Source organism: Pristiophorus japonicus, chromosome 2, assembly GCF_044704955.1.
Source record: "Pristiophorus japonicus isolate sPriJap1 chromosome 2, sPriJap1.hap1, whole genome shotgun sequence".
Lineage (NCBI taxonomy): Eukaryota > Metazoa > Chordata > Chondrichthyes > Pristiophoridae > Pristiophorus > Pristiophorus japonicus.
Window position 1 is genome coordinate 303,825,638 of NC_091978.1, and position 18,511 is coordinate 303,844,148.

The window sequence follows — 18,511 nt, forward strand, 5'->3', positions numbered from 1 at the left end:
TACCAACCGGAGGATTCGCAAACCGGAGGCTTTCGGAATCGCATAGAAGGGGAGGCGAATTTAGACTTTTGACCGAGGACTTTTATAAAGAGGAGTCCTTACCTGAGTATGTAGGTCCGATGTCCAAAATTCAGTTTCTTCCCTCAGCGATCCTGTTCGTGACGCCAAAACTGTTAGATCTCTTAATTTTCAATGAAATGCGAACTTCGGTTGTAGGTTTAATGTAATTTTATTCTGGCAGCTGCAACAAGCTCTTGGCTTTAAGCCAGGCCTTTGTCCTTCTGAGCACACATGGCAAAACATGGCTGTTCTTATACCTGATCAATTTATAGAAAAGAACTTGCCGCCTTTGACCTTATTGGCTCAATTGATATTCTGTTAATCTTTAGTTGGCTCGCTGCCAAAGGTCCTGAAATGTCAAGTTGATTGATGACTTAATGCAACATGCTCCCACTCACGTAGCAGCTCTGACTGGGGGGGGGTCTGTGCTTTCTCACAGACTGCTTGTTTAAATTCTCTATCAATGTGATATAATTCTTATCCATGGGTGGATCTGAATATTAAGTCCAATGTTCCACAGTTTTGAGTACCAAGGCTGGTTGGCCAGTATCGCGTTAGTGTCTCTTTGTAGGTTTGTCTATTTCTTCCATCAGCTGGATATTGCACCAATCGTTCCTCACTTAATTCGGGTATCTGTTTTTCTTGCAGTTCCCATTCTGCCTCCTTGTACCCTTCTCGGAGGGTATCCGTGACCGTTCCGTGGATGATTTCCGTTGTCTCGGAATGTATGTGGTATCCATTTATGTCTATTTTTCCCATGGGCCTGAAACAGAAGTTAGGGTTGCTGATGACACAGGAGGTGACTCCTCCCCTGGTCTTAATCGTCAGGTTGGCTGCTCCTGTGCTCACGCACCAAATCTCCATTCTCTTTTGGAGCAGCGATTGTTTCGGAATTGTGTTCGAGAGGAGTGATACTCTGCATGCATCAGTTTGTTTGGTGGAATCTGTAATCATCATTCGTCATTTGTGGCGTACCTCGACATAAAATCACTTGATTATTTTTATAGCAATAGGTTATGTCAACGCCTTTCGTACTAACTTAATTTTAATCACCCGTATGGCAGGCTGATGGTAACGCAACTGTGTTCGGTTTCTTCACCGATACTGTCGGTTTGGTATAAGGGGTTTCCCTTTGTTACGTCATACTGTGGTATTGCGCCTGTAGGGCTTGGTTATCCATGTCCCTCCCCAGTAAACCCCTTAAGATTTGCGTTACGTTGTTAACCCGGTCATCTGTTGCATACAGGTCTATGGAATTCATCATCGTAACCCCCGCCGCATAACCCATGCCTAGTGTTTCCAGTATTCCCCTTTTTGTTTGACCTTGTCCTGTTCCCTTTCTGACATTAAATCTCAGGGTAGTGGATTCCGGGCCTTCGAGGATCCGTTGTCAGGTTCTGGTATAGACTTATAGTTTCATTCTTACAGAAATTAGGAAGAATGAGTAGTCGCTGACTCACCCCAAATTATATCCTTTCTTTAGATTCTTTCATTACTAGGCCCCCTTTGGCTTCAGTCTTTATGGATGGGCTTATGGGGGGACTTGCGTGGCTGTGCTGGGAAGAATTGTTGTCCCCTTTTGGTCCTATGAATTTGCTCCTGTCCTCGGAATCTTTGATTTCTTACTTCACCGATATTATCGATCTGGTATAAGGGGTCTCCCTGTGTTACATCATACTGTGGTATGGACAACACTAATCCGATCATACTCACCCGCCCAGTAATACATCTGAATTTTGGCACCCCTGCGTGACTATTCCTTCGTATCTCGCATGTGTTATTCATTGTTAAGTATGCTGTTCGGGACCCAATCTGGTATGTCCCCATTCTGGAGTTGCTCCAAGTTATGTTGTACTTCACTTAATATCCAGGCCCCATACTTTGAGCAAACTATCTCAGCTTGTAATCGTTTACTTATGTCGTTCCCCATTGCGTGGATCAAATTTATTGTCTTGGCATGCTTCTGTAATGTATGGGCCACCTGTAACAGTTCCCCTTCCGCGCCATCTCCCAACCGCGCTTGTAAGGCTTGGTTATCCATGTCCCTCCCCAGTAAACCCCTCAAGATTTGCGTTAAGTTGTTAACCTGGTCGTCTATTGCATACAGGCCTATGGAATTAATCGTTGTAACCCCTGCTGCATAACCCGTGCCTAGTGTTTCCAGTATTCCCCTTTTTGTTCGAACCATGTCCTGTTCCCTTTCTGACATTAAATCTCAGGATAGTGGATTCCGGGCCTACGAGGATCCGTTGTCAGGTTCTGGTATAGACTTATAATTTCATTCCCACAGAAGTTAGGAAGAATGAGTAGTCGCTGACGCACCCCAAATTATATCCTTTCTTTAGATTCTTTCATTACTAGGCCCCCTTTGGCTCCAGTCTTTATGGGGGGACTTGCGTGGCTGTGCTGGGAAGAGTTGTTGTCCCAAGGGTGGTTGCCGGGGCAGCGGTAGGGCTTCCTTTGGGCGTGTTTGATGTCCCTGCCGGACCTTTATTTCGAGTCCACTACATTGTCATCTTTCCTCCACACTCCATCCACTCCCCTTTTTAGGTTGTATTCCTTCTTGTTTCCGCTGCGCATGATCAATACCAGCTTCTCCGTGTTGCTACCGTGTCATGCTTCGGGATATGCACCTTATATTCCAGCGACCTCCTTTGGTCTTCATTTTATCCCACTGGCCAGTTTTCCTAAACATCCTGGGGTCCCACCTACCTTTTTTTGCTCCGTTCTGTTCCCACCCTTCTGTTTCTTGCGGGGTGGATTTGGCTGCTGGGATGCATATTTCGTCAGTTAAATTAAACAAAGCCCCATAGTTCATGTAGTTGTGTCTTTCCTGCGTGTGCTATATCTCTCGTAGTCCGTCTGTATTATCCAATGCTTGCGTGGGCCTTAATGTTCCCAGTATCATGAGTCTCCAGTGTCGAATCTCGGTGAGTGTTTTATCTGCAAATTTTAAACAGATAGCCTGGTCGTCACCAGGTGTTAGGTTCTGGTCTCCTCATCTTTTATCCATGCATGTCGAGGTCATTCTGTGAAATCGGAGATATGGGTTAGGTTGGGTTTGTGGACTACACTTGCCCACCGTGGGGTACATTGGCTCTATTGCCATAGGTGATGATGCGATGGCTGCGCACTGCACTATCCGTCTGGTCCTGTTTTTAAAAAATCTCTTCCAGCTTATTTATCTTAGCTTTTAACTCTTGAATTTGTTTTGTTTGAGTATCTTTCTTTTATTTGTATCAGGCGAGTATTATTACATAGACTAGTTCTGTTTTATTTTTATTCTGACTATCCCACCATTTCCTCTCTGTCAGGTGAGTCTTTTATTCAGAAATCCAAATTAATAATGTCCAGTATAAAACAGCTGTCAATGGAAAGGGTTAACTCCTTTACAGGTTTGTAAGAAGGCCTGATGTCATTACATGACTTCACGTAATCATCCAAAAACATTTTTTTAAGTCTTTGTGCCTTCAAAATTGCTTAGAAATTAGGAATCTGTTAAAACAGCAGAAATCATTAGTAAAGCCGTCATAATAAAAGTCTTCTCATCATGAACGACAGCATTTTAGATTAAACTCCAATTTTTTCTAAACTTCTAATTCGAATACTTGCCAAAGAATTTTTTTTTTGATTTAAAATGAGACATTTTTAATAGCTATTTTATTTACTGAAATCCAATTTTAAAATTCAGTAAGATTTTCTAATTCCCAGTTTTTTTTTCTTTCTGTGCTGAGTTCGCATAGCTTAGATCTTTTCTCTTCGTTATTTTCAAAACCCTCCTGCTTGTTTAGACTGTTCGGGACTTTTCTTGATAAACAACGTCCATTTTGAAAATCTTTCAAACTGCAGTGAAACTTTCTCGTAACTTAAAATCATTATCAATGGAGAGTGTCTTTTACCTCTTCAAATTATTTTTTTTTCAATTAAACCAATATCTTTTTCACAGCCGATATCAACTAGTATTTAGTAAGTTATGACCTTTTCCATCGCAAACACCCTTTTTTTTTTTAGCGCCTATTTAGTACATTACGTATTTTTTTTTTCAGATCTCCTTTCTTCAAACTAGATTTTGTATTTTACATGGAGGGCTCGTGACTCCGTAAATTTGTTAATTTAAAATCATCAGACAATCGAAGACGCTTTTTCTTTCAAATTCGTTCAATTTGTTTTCTTTCAAAGTTGCGTTTTTATCTTTTTTTTTCTTTTAGAAACATAGAAACATAGAAACTAGGTGCAGGAGTAGGCCATTCGGCCCTTCTAGCCTGCACCGCCATTCAATGAGTTCATGGCTGAACATGCAACTTCAGTACCCCATTCCTGCTTTCTCACCATACCCCTTGATTCTCCTAGTAGTAAGGACTTCATCTAACTCCTTTTTGAATATATTTAGTGAATTGGCCTCAACAACTTTCTGTGGTAGAGAATTCCACAGGTTCACCCCTCTCTGGGTGAAGAAATTCCTCCTCATCTCGGTCCTAAATGGCTTCCCCCTTATCATTAGACTGTGTCCCCTGGTTCTGGACTTCCCCAACATTGGGAACATTCTTCCTGCATCTAACCTGTCTAACCCCGTCAGAATTTTAAACGTTTCTATGAGGTCCCCTCTCATTCTTCTGAACTCCAGTGAATACAAGCCCAGTTGATCCAGTCTTTCTTGATAGGTCAGTCCCGCCATCCCGGGAATCAGTCTGGTGAATCTTCGCTGCACTCCCTCAATAGCAAGAATGTCCTTCCTCAGGTTAGGAGACCAAAACTGTACACAATACTCCAGGTGTGGCCTCACCAAGGCCCTGTACAATTGTAGCAACACCTCCCTGCCCCTGTACTCAAATCCCCTCGCTATGAAGGCCAACATGCCATTTGCTTTCCTAACCGCCTGCTGTACCTGCATGCCAACCTTCAATGACTGATGTACCATGACACCCAGGTCTCTTTGCACCTCCCCTTTTCCTAATCTGTCACCATTCAGATAATAGTCTGTCTCTCTGTTTTTACCACCAAAGTGGATAACCTCACATTTATCCACATTATACTTCATCTGCCATGCATTTGCCCATTCACCTAACCTATCCAAGTCGCTCTGCAGCCTCATAGCATCCTCCTCGCAGCTCACACTGCCACCCAACTTAGTGTCATCCGCAAATTTGGAGATACTACATTTAATCCCCTCGTCTAAATCATTAATGTACAATGTAAACAGCTGGGGCCCCAGCACAGAACCTTGCGGTACCCCACTAGTCACTGCCTGCCATTCTGAAAAGTCCCCATTTACTCCTACTCTTTGCTTCCTGTCTGACAACCAGTTCTCAATCCATGTCAGCACACTACCCCCAATCTCATGTGCTTTAACTTTCCACATTAATCTCTTGTGTGGGACCTTGTCGAAAGCCTTCTGAAAGTCCAAATATACCACATCAACTGGTTCTTCCTTGTCCACTCTACTGGAAACATCCTCAAAAAATTCCAGAAGATTGGTCAAGCATGATTTCCCTTTCACAAATCCATGCTGACTTGGACCTATCATATTACCTCTTTCCAAATGCACTGCTATGACATCCTTAATAACTGATTCCATCATTTTACCCACTACCGATGTCAGGCTGACCGGTCTATAATTCCCTGTCTTCTCTCTCCCTCCTTTTTTAAAAAGTGGGGTCACATTGGCTACCCTCCACTCCATAGGAACTGATCCAGAGTCAATGGAATGTTGGAAAATGACTGTCAATGCATCCACTATTTCCAAGGCCACCTCCTTAAGTACTCTGGGATGCAGTCCATCAGGCCCTGGGGATTTTCCGGCCTTCAATCCCATCAATTTCCCCAACACAATTTCCCGACTAATAAGGATTTCCCTCAGTTCCTCCTCCTTACTAGACCCTCTGACCCCTTTTATATCCGGAAGGTTGTTTGTGTCCTCCTCAGTGAATACCGAACCAAAGTACTTGTTCAATTGGTCCGCCATTTCTTTGTTCCCCGTTATGACTTCCCCTGATTCTGACTGCAGGGGACCTACGTTTGTCTTTACTAACCTTTTTTTCTTTACATATCTATAGAAACTTTTGCAATCCATCTTAATGTTCCCTGCAAGCTTCTTCTCGTACTCCATTTTCCCTGCCCTAATCAAACCCTTTGTCCTCCTCTGCTGAGTTCTAAATTTCTCCCAGTCCCCGGGGTCGCTGCTATTTCTGGCCAATTTGTATGCCACTTCCTTGGCTTTAATGCTATCCCTGATTTCCCTTGATAGCCACGGTTGAGCCACCTTCCCTTTTTTATTTTTACGCCAGACAGGAATGTACAATTGTTGTAGTTCATCCATGCGGTCTCTAAATGTCTGCCATTGCCCACCCACAGTCAACCCCTTCAGTATCATTCGCCAATCTATCCTAGCCAATTCACGCCTCATACCTTCAAAGTTACCCTTTTTTAAGTTTTGGACCATGGTCTCTGAATTAACTGTTTCATTCTCCATCCTAATGCAGAATTCCACCATATTATGGTCACTCTTCCCCAAGGGGCCTCGCACAACGAGATTGCTAATTAATCCTCTCTCATTACACAACACCCAGTCTAAGATGGCCTCCCCCCTAGTTGGTTCCTCGACATATTGGTCTAAAAAAAAAAAACATCCCTTATGCACTCCAGGAAATCCTCCTCCACCGTATTGCTTCCAGTTTGGTTAACCCAATCTTTCTCCATAACTAAAACGGAGTATAGCATGTAGGCTTTGAGGGCTGCTTTTCATTATCTCAAATGTTCCAATTTCAAGGCCGTTACAATGTCCTTTCTTCTAAACTGCTAAAGCTTGCCGTTTTAAAATTTTTTTTTCAAAAGTCCCTTTTACACCTTCGCAGATAGCTCGCCACTTGCCCAGGAGTTTGACTTGATCCCTGAAGGTATTTCTATATTGTTTCCAAACCTTTTAGTTTTATTTCCTCTTTTTAAAGAGATCAGATTTAATTTAATTTTTTTTAGTTTGAATCCATCTCAGTATTTTGCTGTGCCTTCTCTTATCATCCGAATAAATCCACACCTGCGTTTCTAACTTAAAACTTCCTACATACACTACTAGATTAAAAAAAACTACAAAAGGTTAAAAAAACTTTCACTCTGTCTGAAAAAGTGGGTGGAGCTAACAGACAGACAGCTCCCCCATTTTTCCAAACAGACTTTCAGACACAGGAAAAATTCATTCCGCAGTCAAAAAAATCACACAAGGACTCTCACTCAACGACACATTCACAAGTCTCTTTATTCAACAAAGCTTATTAATTGTTTGGCCGGCTCTCTTTTTTTTTGGATCCATATGTCACTTAAGATAGTCACTATCAGCTTTTTTATGGCATTATGTAGTTACGCAAGTTACAATTAATGATTGGTTTTATTCACCTTTTTAATAGCCGTGTTACCCATCTTCTTCGGGGCTATGACGGTCTTGGGCACTCCCATTAATTCGTGTTAGGTTGCAGGACGTTATTTATATCTATATGTCTTCCCTTGGCGCCACACACTCGTACTGCCACGCTTTGGGTCAATATGTCTCGTCCCTGCACCGTGCGCTCGTACCGCTTTGGACCAATAGACCTTCCCCTATATCTTCCCTTGCGTCGTACCCTCACACTGCCGTGCTACCTCCACGCGCGCGTTTTAGGATGCACCTTTTGACCCCCTTCCACCCCTAGATCGTCCCTGTCCTCCATCTCCGTCCCTCCTGGATCTGCTACAAATGGTTCTTTGTACAGATGTCCTTCCCTTGCGGTTTACAATGCCACAGCTCTAACTTGAAGGTGGTAACTTAAAACATACTCACCCCAACAGCTGGGTCATTGTTCCGTTCGGGAAGTCCGTATCCTGCTCGCAGCGCCAAATGTAAGGGGAAAATGGGAAGGCTTCTTCTCCCACGAGCGGGCCCCTTGATATAGAGGGTCGACGCTCGCCCCAACCCCCGTAACAGCCCCCGGAGTTAGCAGACAGAGATGAATGGCAAGGTATAATCTTTTTATTACCGAACGTCCAGGAACACCTCTCATCACAGCCACCTGTGAGTGGAGATGCTCCCCGAACAGCACAGTCATACAACTTTTATACATTTCAAAAACCCCTCCATTTCCTGGTAAGACCTCCCTAAATCTCTAATTGGACTACCTTATCAGTGCTACTTCTCTAATTGGACTACCTTGTTAGTGCTACTTTGGATTGACAGGCCAAGACGCTCGTGACCACCTTAGGCCGTGACTAGAATGATTTCATTAGGTCAGAATTTGTTGATTCTCCTTGATGCCCGTGAGTCTGCCTCGAGCCTCTTCGCAAGGTCTTATCAATGTCTGTTTAGGTTCTCACATCATATCCTGTCAGAATATTATTGAATTAATAACTTCTGGAGCCTTGGTACTGGAATGGCCAAAGAGAGGCCTTTTACCTCCTTATGGGTCGGTGCAGGAACCAGCACTTTACCCCTTGTCCCGCTGGTACCCCTAATGCCAAATTTTTCTCTTACAATATGGAACTTCGATTGTGTTATTTGCAGTGAAATACATTTCTAGCCGATCCACATACGCTTTAAAACGTTCCCGGTCGTGTCTATATTCCCCCAAATGTCCCATTACACCTGCCATTTTAATCTCTAGCTGTTCACACCGTGTGCTGTATTTTACCTCTGATTTTTGTAGCTTTTTCCAAAGACTTCCAAGGTCTCTGTCGGCTGGCTGAATCCTTCACCAACAAAATTTAAACTTTAAATCATCCGAAAAATCCCATCTCAATCGCCAAATGTGATACATTCACAGAGCACAAGCACACACAGCTTCCAACATAGCAGGCAGCTCTCTCGGAAGCCTTCGGAATCTGCCTGGTTCTGTTTATTATTAAGCCTGCACCTGCAGTACACAATACATCAACATCCACAGTGTGGAGCTACAAACATTACAAGCTTACAGACATTACAGTATGGACCCGGCGAGGCTGCAATTTCTGGGCCAATGTTTAATTTTTGAAAAATTTTCCAACAATAATTAAAATCTGAAGGAATAAGACACCGCACTGGTAAAAGTTAATCTTCAGTACCAAAGAGTTTATTTTAAAGTAAGTACGATTTATCACGATTAAAAAAATCACTTACACCTGATTGCACCAGCCCGAACTTATTCTGGCATGTTTATTGAATAAGCACTACAACTTCACACCCGTCATATATCTCGGCAAGGTGAAGCTTGTGGAGGAGCAGGACAACTCGGACAGCAACTTCTGGAATTCTGCGTTTAACTGCACATGTGCGGACGCTGGAAGTTGCTGTCCAATTTAGTCCATAATACCGGTGAGCGCTGATAACCTCACCGTTATTCTTAACACAAAATCCGGGCCAGTGTCTTTTCAGCTTCTGTCATGTCCCCAAACCTCTACACATATGTAACCCCTATTCCAGACTGTACTGGTAAGGTCTATTAAGATTGTTGAATTACTAATACAGGGACATAGGGGGGAAGAGAGGTAAAGTAAGAGGGTTTTGGACAGTTGGTAGTAGGAATATGCTCCTTGTCACGAACTTTTTATCTTACTCACCATTCACAAGAACAACTACTTGTCTTTATTTCGTGCCTTTAACATAGTAAAATGCCCCAAGGTGCTTCACAGGAGTATTATAAGACAATAAATTTGACACCGAGTCACATAAGGAGAATTTAGGGCAGATGACCAAAAGTTTGGTGAAAGGGCTGGGTTTTAAGGAGTGTCTTAAAGGAGTAAAGAGAGGTAGAGCGAGACAGAGAAGTTTAGGGAGGGAATTCCAGAGCTTGGGGCCTAGGCAGCTGAAGGTATGGCCACCAATGGTTGAGCGATTATAATCAGGGATGCTCAAGAGGGCATAATTACAGGAGTGCCGATATCCCGGGGTGAGGGGGTTTTGGGGCTGGAGGAGATTATAGCAATAGGGAGGGGGAAAGGTCGTGGAGGGATTTGAAAACAAGGATGAGAATTTTAAAATCGAGGCGTTGCTTAACCGGGAGCCAATATACGTCAACGAGCACAGGGGTGATGAGTGAACAGGACTTGGTGCGAGTTGGACATAGGCAGCCAAGTTCTGGATGATCTCAAGTTTACGTAGGGTAGAACGTGGCCGACCAGCCAGGAGTGCATTGGAATAGTCAAGTCTAGAGGTAACAAAGGCATGGATGTGGGTTTCAGCAACGGATGAGCTAAGGCAGGAGTCAAGGTGGCAGATGTTACGGGGGTGGAAAAGGCAGTCTTAATATGCCACGGATATGTGGTTGGAAGCTCATTTCGGGGTCAAATGTGACATCCAGATTGCAAACATGGAATGGGATGCAGTCGGTGGCTAGGGAACGTAGTTTGTTGCGGGGCCGAAGACAGTGGCTTTGGTCTTCCTAATATTTCATTGGAGAACATTTTTGCTCCTCCAATACTAGATGTCGATCATGCAGCCTTGACAATTTAGAGACTGTGGAGGGGTCAAAAGAAGCGGTGGTGAGGTGAGTAGGGTGTCATCAGCGGAAATGTGGAAAGTCTTTCCCAATTTTTATTTCACTTTCGGCACATAATTTAAATCTAATTTTACGTCTTGCTTTATAACTTCCTGGTTTAGTCTCTGGACTGGATATTTGCTTGGAATTGGGGTGGGTGGGGCTACTGTTTGAAGTTTGGAAACCCGGAAGTACGGGTTTCCCAAATTCTTAAAAAAAAAAATGTCCCGCCTGTGACGGGCTGGTTGCTTGTTGGGCAGGTAATCCTGCAGCAGAAGGCTGCAGCCAAGCTGGACTGAGTTGGTGGGGTGGGGTGGGGTGGGCTCCGATCGAGTGGGAGGGTACCAATCATGGACAGGGAGCAGATGGCATTCTGGGGGACAGGGGTTGTTGTTTACTGTGTAGTGTGTTGGGCATGGAGGAAACACTCTTGCTTCTGGCCCACAGGCAATGCTGTAAAGGTACTTACCTTTTGGATTCAACCTTTCCCGCCTCCTCTCAGCTGCCAGATTTCCTAAGATTAGGAAACCCAGATGCTTGTGGTTAAAAATAGAATCACTGTTAAAATGAAGGCACACAGCCTCATTAAAATATTTAAATGACCAAACAACCTCATGTAAGCAGATTGGTCGCCCGACCTCGTCCCAAATCCGTTAAAACCGCAAGTGGCCAGATTCGAGGCGAGCTCGGCTCCTGTTTCAAATTTCTGTGGTTTCATCCAGTGGGAGTTTAAAAAAAAAAATCAGTTTTTGAGGGTTAAAATTCCCTCGAGTGTCTGAGGATTGTTCAATCCAGTTGGTTGAAGAGCCTCACTGCTTCTGCTCACACCACAGATCCCCTTTTAGAGGGAGGCAACACTGAATCAGACGTTGGATTAGAGCAAGTCTCTGCTCAAAAGCCCTCAAATACTTTGTGGGAAGCTGTCAGCAAGGTGAATGGCGTTCCTTCACCGCTGACCGCAAAGTCTGGGCCAAAGACTTGGAACTTTTATTGTGGTGTTTGCATTTATCATCCCTGGAAATCTGATTTCTGTCCCTCTACAGGTATTTGCACAGGTTCGATATTGAGTTAGAACAAATTGAATTGACGAATAGCATCAAAGGCAGACAAGGAAGACAGCACGAGGCTCGGGAAGCCATTCTCAAACAGAGCATTGAACGTGAGAGGCTTCTGTATGAAGAAAATGGAATAGGTATGAGTGCTTAATTCATTACATTACCAGTCTCCTTTGAAAAAGATTCTAACGTATTATTTCTTGATAAGTGCTGTTAAGGTGTATAACTGTTAACGTGAGCTCCAAAGTTCTTTTTATAATCTAGACACACACCAATTAATTTCAGATGTATTGATCAATTCTTGATCTTGATTTGTTGGAGTATTGGAAGGAGAGAGTGATTTTCATTTTGTTTATCTCTTAAACTCGAGTACATCATAATTTATTTTAATTAACAAAATAGCAACAGGGTAGGCCATTCAGCCACTCAAGCATATTCCACCATTCTGTTAGAACATGGCTGATCTGCACATCAACTTTATTTACCTGTCTTTTCTCCATATTCCCTTTATACCCTTACCTAACAAAAATTTATCAATGTCAATCTTGCAAATGTCAGGGGGCTGGTTTGTCCTGATGTGCATGCAAAGTGTCTTCAGTACTACAGCCTTTGGGCTGAAAATTCCGGCCTCGCTGGGTCTACAAAGTGCCCATGGACCCGGCGAGGCCTCGCAAAAGCCGGTTTTCAGGGCACGATGCGCATGCACTGAAAACCGGCTTTATTGATCTGTCAAGATTTCTCTAGACAGATCCTCTGCATCCCCGGGAGAAGGACGTCCGCGCTGGAGAGATTTGGCTATTTTCCCAACTCGTATCCTTCAAACTCTTACGCCTGGTAAAAGCAGGCGCATAACACTTTAAAAACATAAAAATTAAATTTAAACACTAATTTTTATATTAAAACCCTGTCCATTAAGGTAAGTTTATTTTTAACCCTATTAAAACACATTCAAAAACATTTCAAAAAATAAGAAAAAGATGTAATTACATTTAATTTCAATTAATTTTAAATATGTGTAAGATTTAGGATCACAAGTACTCACAGATACCCAAAGGGTCTTGGGAGTTATAAGGCAATTTATTAAAGGGACCGATAGTTCAAATATAGTCAAACACAACACACAATCAGGATAAACATAGTAGACATACAGCCGTGACAAATAGCTGTTATTAGTCCCGATCAGACAGACAGCTGGTGGTACGAACAGTTCTTATCTTCGCCGTCTGCCCTGAAACGCCTTCTGGGTCTTTCTTTTATTTTCTTTTTAGGGGGTGTGCCTGGTGTAGGATATTGGCAGGGCCATTTAACCTATGATATATTGGGTTCTTCGTCTCAATTTTTGGGTGAAACCCTCCTCTTCACATCCTCCCACGATTGGAGTCAGACATGCCATTCTTGGCCTTCAGATGTTTGGAGCTGCCTGTTATCGGTTATTTATGTTCACGCTGTTCAAGTAGCTTTAGCTATTGTACCATGGAATGAATCCTTCAAATCTAACACCAGTCTGAAGAGACATCTTGGTCTCAAGTTATTTCTTCCAATTCTCAATTTCTTACATATGTGATGTTTTATTTATTTATAATGCTAGGCTCCACTATGGTTGAGGATGGAGATGTTCATGGCGCCTCCACCTCTTATTAGTTATCTTTTTGTGCATTACCATTCTCAATTGGATGTGATAGGACTACTGAATTCGGGTCTGATCAATTGGTTCTGGGAATGCTTAGTTCTGTGTCTAGTTTGCTGCTTTCACATTTTGCATGCAAGTGGCCCTTATAGCTTCACTGGTTGGTGCTTCATTGAAAGGTAAGCCTGGTGCTGCTATTAATATACCTTGCTACACCCCTATAAATCAGAGTTGATCTGGCTTAATAGATCTCCTAGAGTGAGGGATGATCACGGCCATAAGGTTACATATTGTGATAGTATACAATTCTGTATCTGCCCATTGTATCTCTCAAAAGCCCAGTTTTGGGTTGCTAGATATGTCCGTAGATTTGTTTCCATTTAGCACAGAAGTAGTTCCACACTACACATTGGACAGTGTCCTCACTGTGAAAACGTTGTCTTCGCAATGACAATGAGCAAATATGTATGCAAATTTCTGAGAATGCAAAAACTATAGGGCAGCAATAGAAGGGGATTTAGACTATCCTAATATTAACTGGGATAACATTAGTGTGAAGGGTTTAGAGGGTGTGGAATTTCTAAAATGCATTCAAGAGAACTTTTTTAGCCAGTAAGTAGCAAGCCCAACATGGGTGGGAGCGGTTCTGGATTTAGTTTTAGGGAATGAAGATGGAAGAGCATTTAGGTGCAAGTGACCATAATTCAGTTAGATTTAAAGTAGTTATGGAAAAGGACATGGATAGACCAGGAATAAAAAGTTCTAAGTTGGCGAAAAGCCAACTTTGCTAAGCTGAGAGATGATTTAGCCATAGTGGACTGGAAACAGCTACTTGAAGGTAAATCAGTGTCAGAGCAATGGGAGGCATTCAAGGAGGAGATCCGGAGGGTTCAGGCCAAATATGTGCCCTTAAAGAAAAAGGATAGGTCTAATAAATCTAGTGCCCCATGGATGTCGAGGGACATACAGGGTAGGATAAAGAAGAAAAAGGAGACTTATGACAGATACAGAGGGCTAAATACTACAGAATCTCTAGAGGAGTATAGAAAGTCCAAAGGTGGAATTAAAAAGGATATTAGGAAAACAAAGAGAGAGCATGAAAAATTATTGGCAAGTAAAATCAAGTAAAACCCAAAGATGTTTTATAAATATATTAAGAGCAAGAGGATAACTAAAGAAAAGATAGGGCCTATTCGAGATTATGATGGTAATCTGTGTGTGGAGGCGGAAGATGTGGGTATGGTTCTTAATGAATACTTTGCGTATGTTTCACAAACGAGAGGGGTGATGCAGACACTGCTATCAAGGAGCAGTGTGAAATATTAGATTCAATAAGAATAGTGAGAGAGGAGGTATTAAGGGGAATAGCAGCTTTGAAAGTGGATAAGTTTCCAGGCCTGGTTGAAATGTATCCCAGGCTGTTAAGTGAAGCAAAAGAGGAAATAGCAGAGGCTTTGACCATCATTTTCCAATCCTCTCTGGCTTCAGGTGTCGTGCCAGAGGACTGGAGGACTGCTAATGTGGTACATTTGTTTAAGAAAGGAGAAAAGGATAGACCGAGTAATTTCAGGCCAATCAGCCTAAACTCAGTGGTGGGAAAATTATTGGAAAAAATCCTGAAGGACAGGATAAATCTACATTCAGAAAGACACGGATTAATCAGAAACAGTTAGCACGGATTTGTTAAGGGAAAGTCGTGTCTGACTAACTTGATTGAATTTTTCGAGGAGGTAACCAGGAGGGTCGATGAGGACAAAGTATATGATGTAGTGTATATGGATTTCAGCAAAGTTTTTGATAAAGTCCCACGTGGCAGACTGGTCACAAAAGTAAAAGCCCATGGGATCCAGGGCAAAGTGGCAAATTGGATCCAAAATTGGCTCAGAGGCAGGAAGCAAAGGGTGGATGTGTTTTTGTGACTGGAAGGATGTTTCCAGCTGGGTTCCGCAGGGCTCAGTACTAGGTCCCTTGCTTTTTTTGATATACATCAATGATCTAGACTTGAATATAGGGGGTATGATTAAAAAGTTTGCAGATGATACTAAAATCTGCTGTGTGGTTAATAATGAAGAAAGCTGCAGACTGTAGGAAGATATCAATGAACTGGTCAGGAGGGCAGAACAGTGGCAAATGGAATTTAATCCAGAGAAGTGTGAGGTAATGCATTTGGGGAGGGCTAACAAGGAAGGGAATATACATTAAATGGTAGGACACTGAGAAGTGTAGAGGAACAAAGGGACTTTGGAGTGCATGTTCACAGATCTCTGAAAATAGCAGGCCAGGTAGATAAGATGGTTAAGAAGGCATATGGAATGCTTGCCTTAATTAACCAAGGCATAGAATACAAGAGCAGGGGGTTTATGATTGAACTGTATAAAACACTGGCTAGGCCACAGCTGGAGTACTGCGTGCAGTCCTTAGCTATGAGGACAGATTGGATAGGCTGGGTTTGTTTTTCTTGGAACAGAGGAGGCTGAGGGGAGACCTCATTGAGGTGTATAAAATTATGAGGGGCCTAGATATAGTAGATAGAAAGGGCCTATTTCCCTTAGCAGAGGGGTCAACAACCAGGGGGCATAAATTTAAAGTAATTGGTAGATGGTTTAGAATAGATTTGAGCAGAAATTTATTCACCTAGAGGGTCTGGAACTCACTGCCTGAAAGGGTGGTAGAGGCAGAAACCCTCACCACATTTAAAACATACTTGAATGTGGACCAGCCTCGGGTCTCCAGCTTCTGGCGCATGCTGTTTCTATTTCAGACCCGAAAACCAGCCCAGACTAAATTCTAGCCACAATATCTACACAAACAATTTAATTCAAGAGAATATATAAATTGAAGCCGCCATTTTAAATGGGATTCTCCTGAACGCTGGTGGTATTAAAATCAATTGCTCTAAAATTACAAGTCTACATTTTTGAAATTTCTACTTTAGATCATTTAACAGTAATCTCAACAAACAAAAGACAAACTCTCTCACCTTGAGGCCTTGAAATTTTGTTCATGTATCCAAATGTTTAGACAGTTAAAACAATTGTAGATACTACTAGTTGGTTTACAGTACTAATACAGCTAAAACAAAAATGTAAATTATTGTTCATTGTGACTGAGATAAATTTGGATTGTACTGTCTGAACATGTTAAGTGTAACTAATTTTCCAGGATGAGTCCATACCAATGGCTAACACATTTGCAGCTGTTGGTACTATTTTTGAAGTCTCATGGCTTCAGGTCAATCTTGGCCAGTGAAAATTTGTACCTACCACACCGTTCAACTGACAAATCAGTATTCCTCCAGATTTACCACCTGCTTGCCCACGCCCATGCCAACCTACCTGTCGCAGACACCGCTATCAGTTATATTGGGCCCAAGTTTCCACAGGATAAAAAACGGGCGCCCCCTCCGAGCTGGGCGCCCGTTTTTCGCGCCTAAAACGGCGCCAAAAAAAAAACGCGCTATTCTTGAGCGCTTTGCAGCTCCTTGTCTATTTGGCGCGGAGCCTACACTCGCGCCGATTTTGTAAGTGGGAGGGGGCAGGTACTATTTAAATTAGTTTTTTTCCTTCCGGCAACACTGCGCGTGCGCGTTGGAGCGTTCGCGCATGCTCAGTGTGAAAAAAACATTGATACTCGGCCATTTTTGTAGTTCTTTGTAGCTGTTTAATTTTTGAAATTTTTTTAAATAAAAGCACATTGCCATCAGCACATCAGCACTTGCAGCCTTCTCACTGTTTCCTTCCCCTCCCCACCCTCCACGGCAACAAACCGCTGTTTCCTTCCCCTCCCTCCCCTCCGCGGCGGCAAACCACTGTCTCCTTCCCCTCCCTCCCCTCCGCGGCAACAAACCGCTGTCTCCTTCCCCTCCCTCCCCTCCGCGGCAACAAACCGCTGTTTCCTTCCCCTCCCTCCCCTCCATGGCAACAAACCGCTGTCTCCTTCCCCTCCCTCCCCTCCATGGCAACAAACCGCTGTCTCCTTCCCCTCCCTCCCCTCCGCGGCGGAAAACCGCTGTCTCCTTCCCCTCCGCGGCAACAAACCGCTGTCTCCTTCCCCTCCCTCCCCTCCGCGGCAACAAACCGCTGTCTCCTTCCCCTCCCTCCCCTCCGCGGCGGCAAACCGCTGTCTTCTTCCCCTCCACGGGAAAGAACGGGCACCTCCTCTCCCCCCCCCCCCCCCCCCCCCCCCCCCGCGGGAAGAACGGGCGCCTCAGGCTGACTGCAGAATTCTCCGTGCCTGAAGCACTTTCACACAGGTAGGAAGATGGTTTATTTAATCTTTTCTTTGCTTATAAATGTTTATTCAAGTTGGATTTATTTGTATAATATTTGTAGAAGTATAAATAAGGATTTATTGTAGAATTTAATGAGTTCCCTTCCCCCCCCCACCCCTCGTTCTGGACACCTAATTTGTAACCTGCGCCTGATTTTTTGATGTGTAGAACAGGTTTTTTCAGTTCTACAAAAATCTTCACTTGCTCCATTCTACTTTAGTTTGGAGTACGTTTTCACTGTGGAAACTTTGAAATCAGGCGTCAGTGGCTGGACACGCCCCTTTTGAAGAAAAAATTCTGTTCCAAAGTAGAACTGTTCTACCTGACTAGAACTGCAGAAAAAAAAATGTGGAGAATTGCGATTTCTAAGATAGTCCGTTCTCCACCAGTTGCTCCTAAAAAATCAGGCGCAAATCATGTGGAAACTTGGGCCCAATATTTGTCGAAGTTACCACTGTATAGTTATCATAGAATAGAATCATGAAAGTTTACAGCGCGGAAGGAGGACATTTCGGCCCATCGTGTCCGTGCCGGCTAACAAAAGGCTATCCAGCCTAATCCCACTTTCCAACTCTGGGTCCGTAACCCTGCAGGTTATGGCACTTCAAGTGCATATCCAAGTACTTTTTAAATATGATGAGGGTTTCTGTCTCTACCAACCTTTCAGGCAATGAGTTCCAGAATCCCATTCTCCTCTAATCCTTCCACCAATTACTTTAAATCTGTGCCCTCTGGTAATTAACCTCTCTGCTAAGGGAAATAGGTGCTACCTAACTACACTATCTAGGCCCCTCATAATTTTATGCACCTCAATTAAGTCTCCCCTCAGCCTCCTCTATTCCAAGAAACCAACCCCAGCCTATCCAATATTTCCTCATAGCTAACATTCTCCAGTCCTTGCAATATCCTCATAAATCTCCTCTCTACCTTCTCCAGTGCAGTCACTTCTTTCGTGTAATGTAGTGACCAGAACTGTATGCAGTACTCTGGCTATGGCTTAATTAGTGTTTTATACCGTTCAAGCATA

General features: G+C 43.2%; 1 protein-coding gene across 4 annotated transcripts in view; it reads left to right on the top strand.

Moving 5' to 3' along the window:
• tma16 (translation machinery associated 16 homolog) overlaps positions 1 to 18,511 on the top strand; it is a 64,105-nt gene that overhangs the window by 40,691 nt on the left and 4,903 nt on the right. For all 4 annotated transcript variants that reach the window (XM_070865167.1, XM_070865186.1, XM_070865177.1 and 1 more), the window contains exon 5: positions 11,576 to 11,724. In XM_070865167.1, the coding sequence (XP_070721268.1) occupies positions 11,576 to 11,724 (149 nt within the window). The remainder of the gene's footprint in view (positions 1 to 11,575; positions 11,725 to 18,511) is intronic.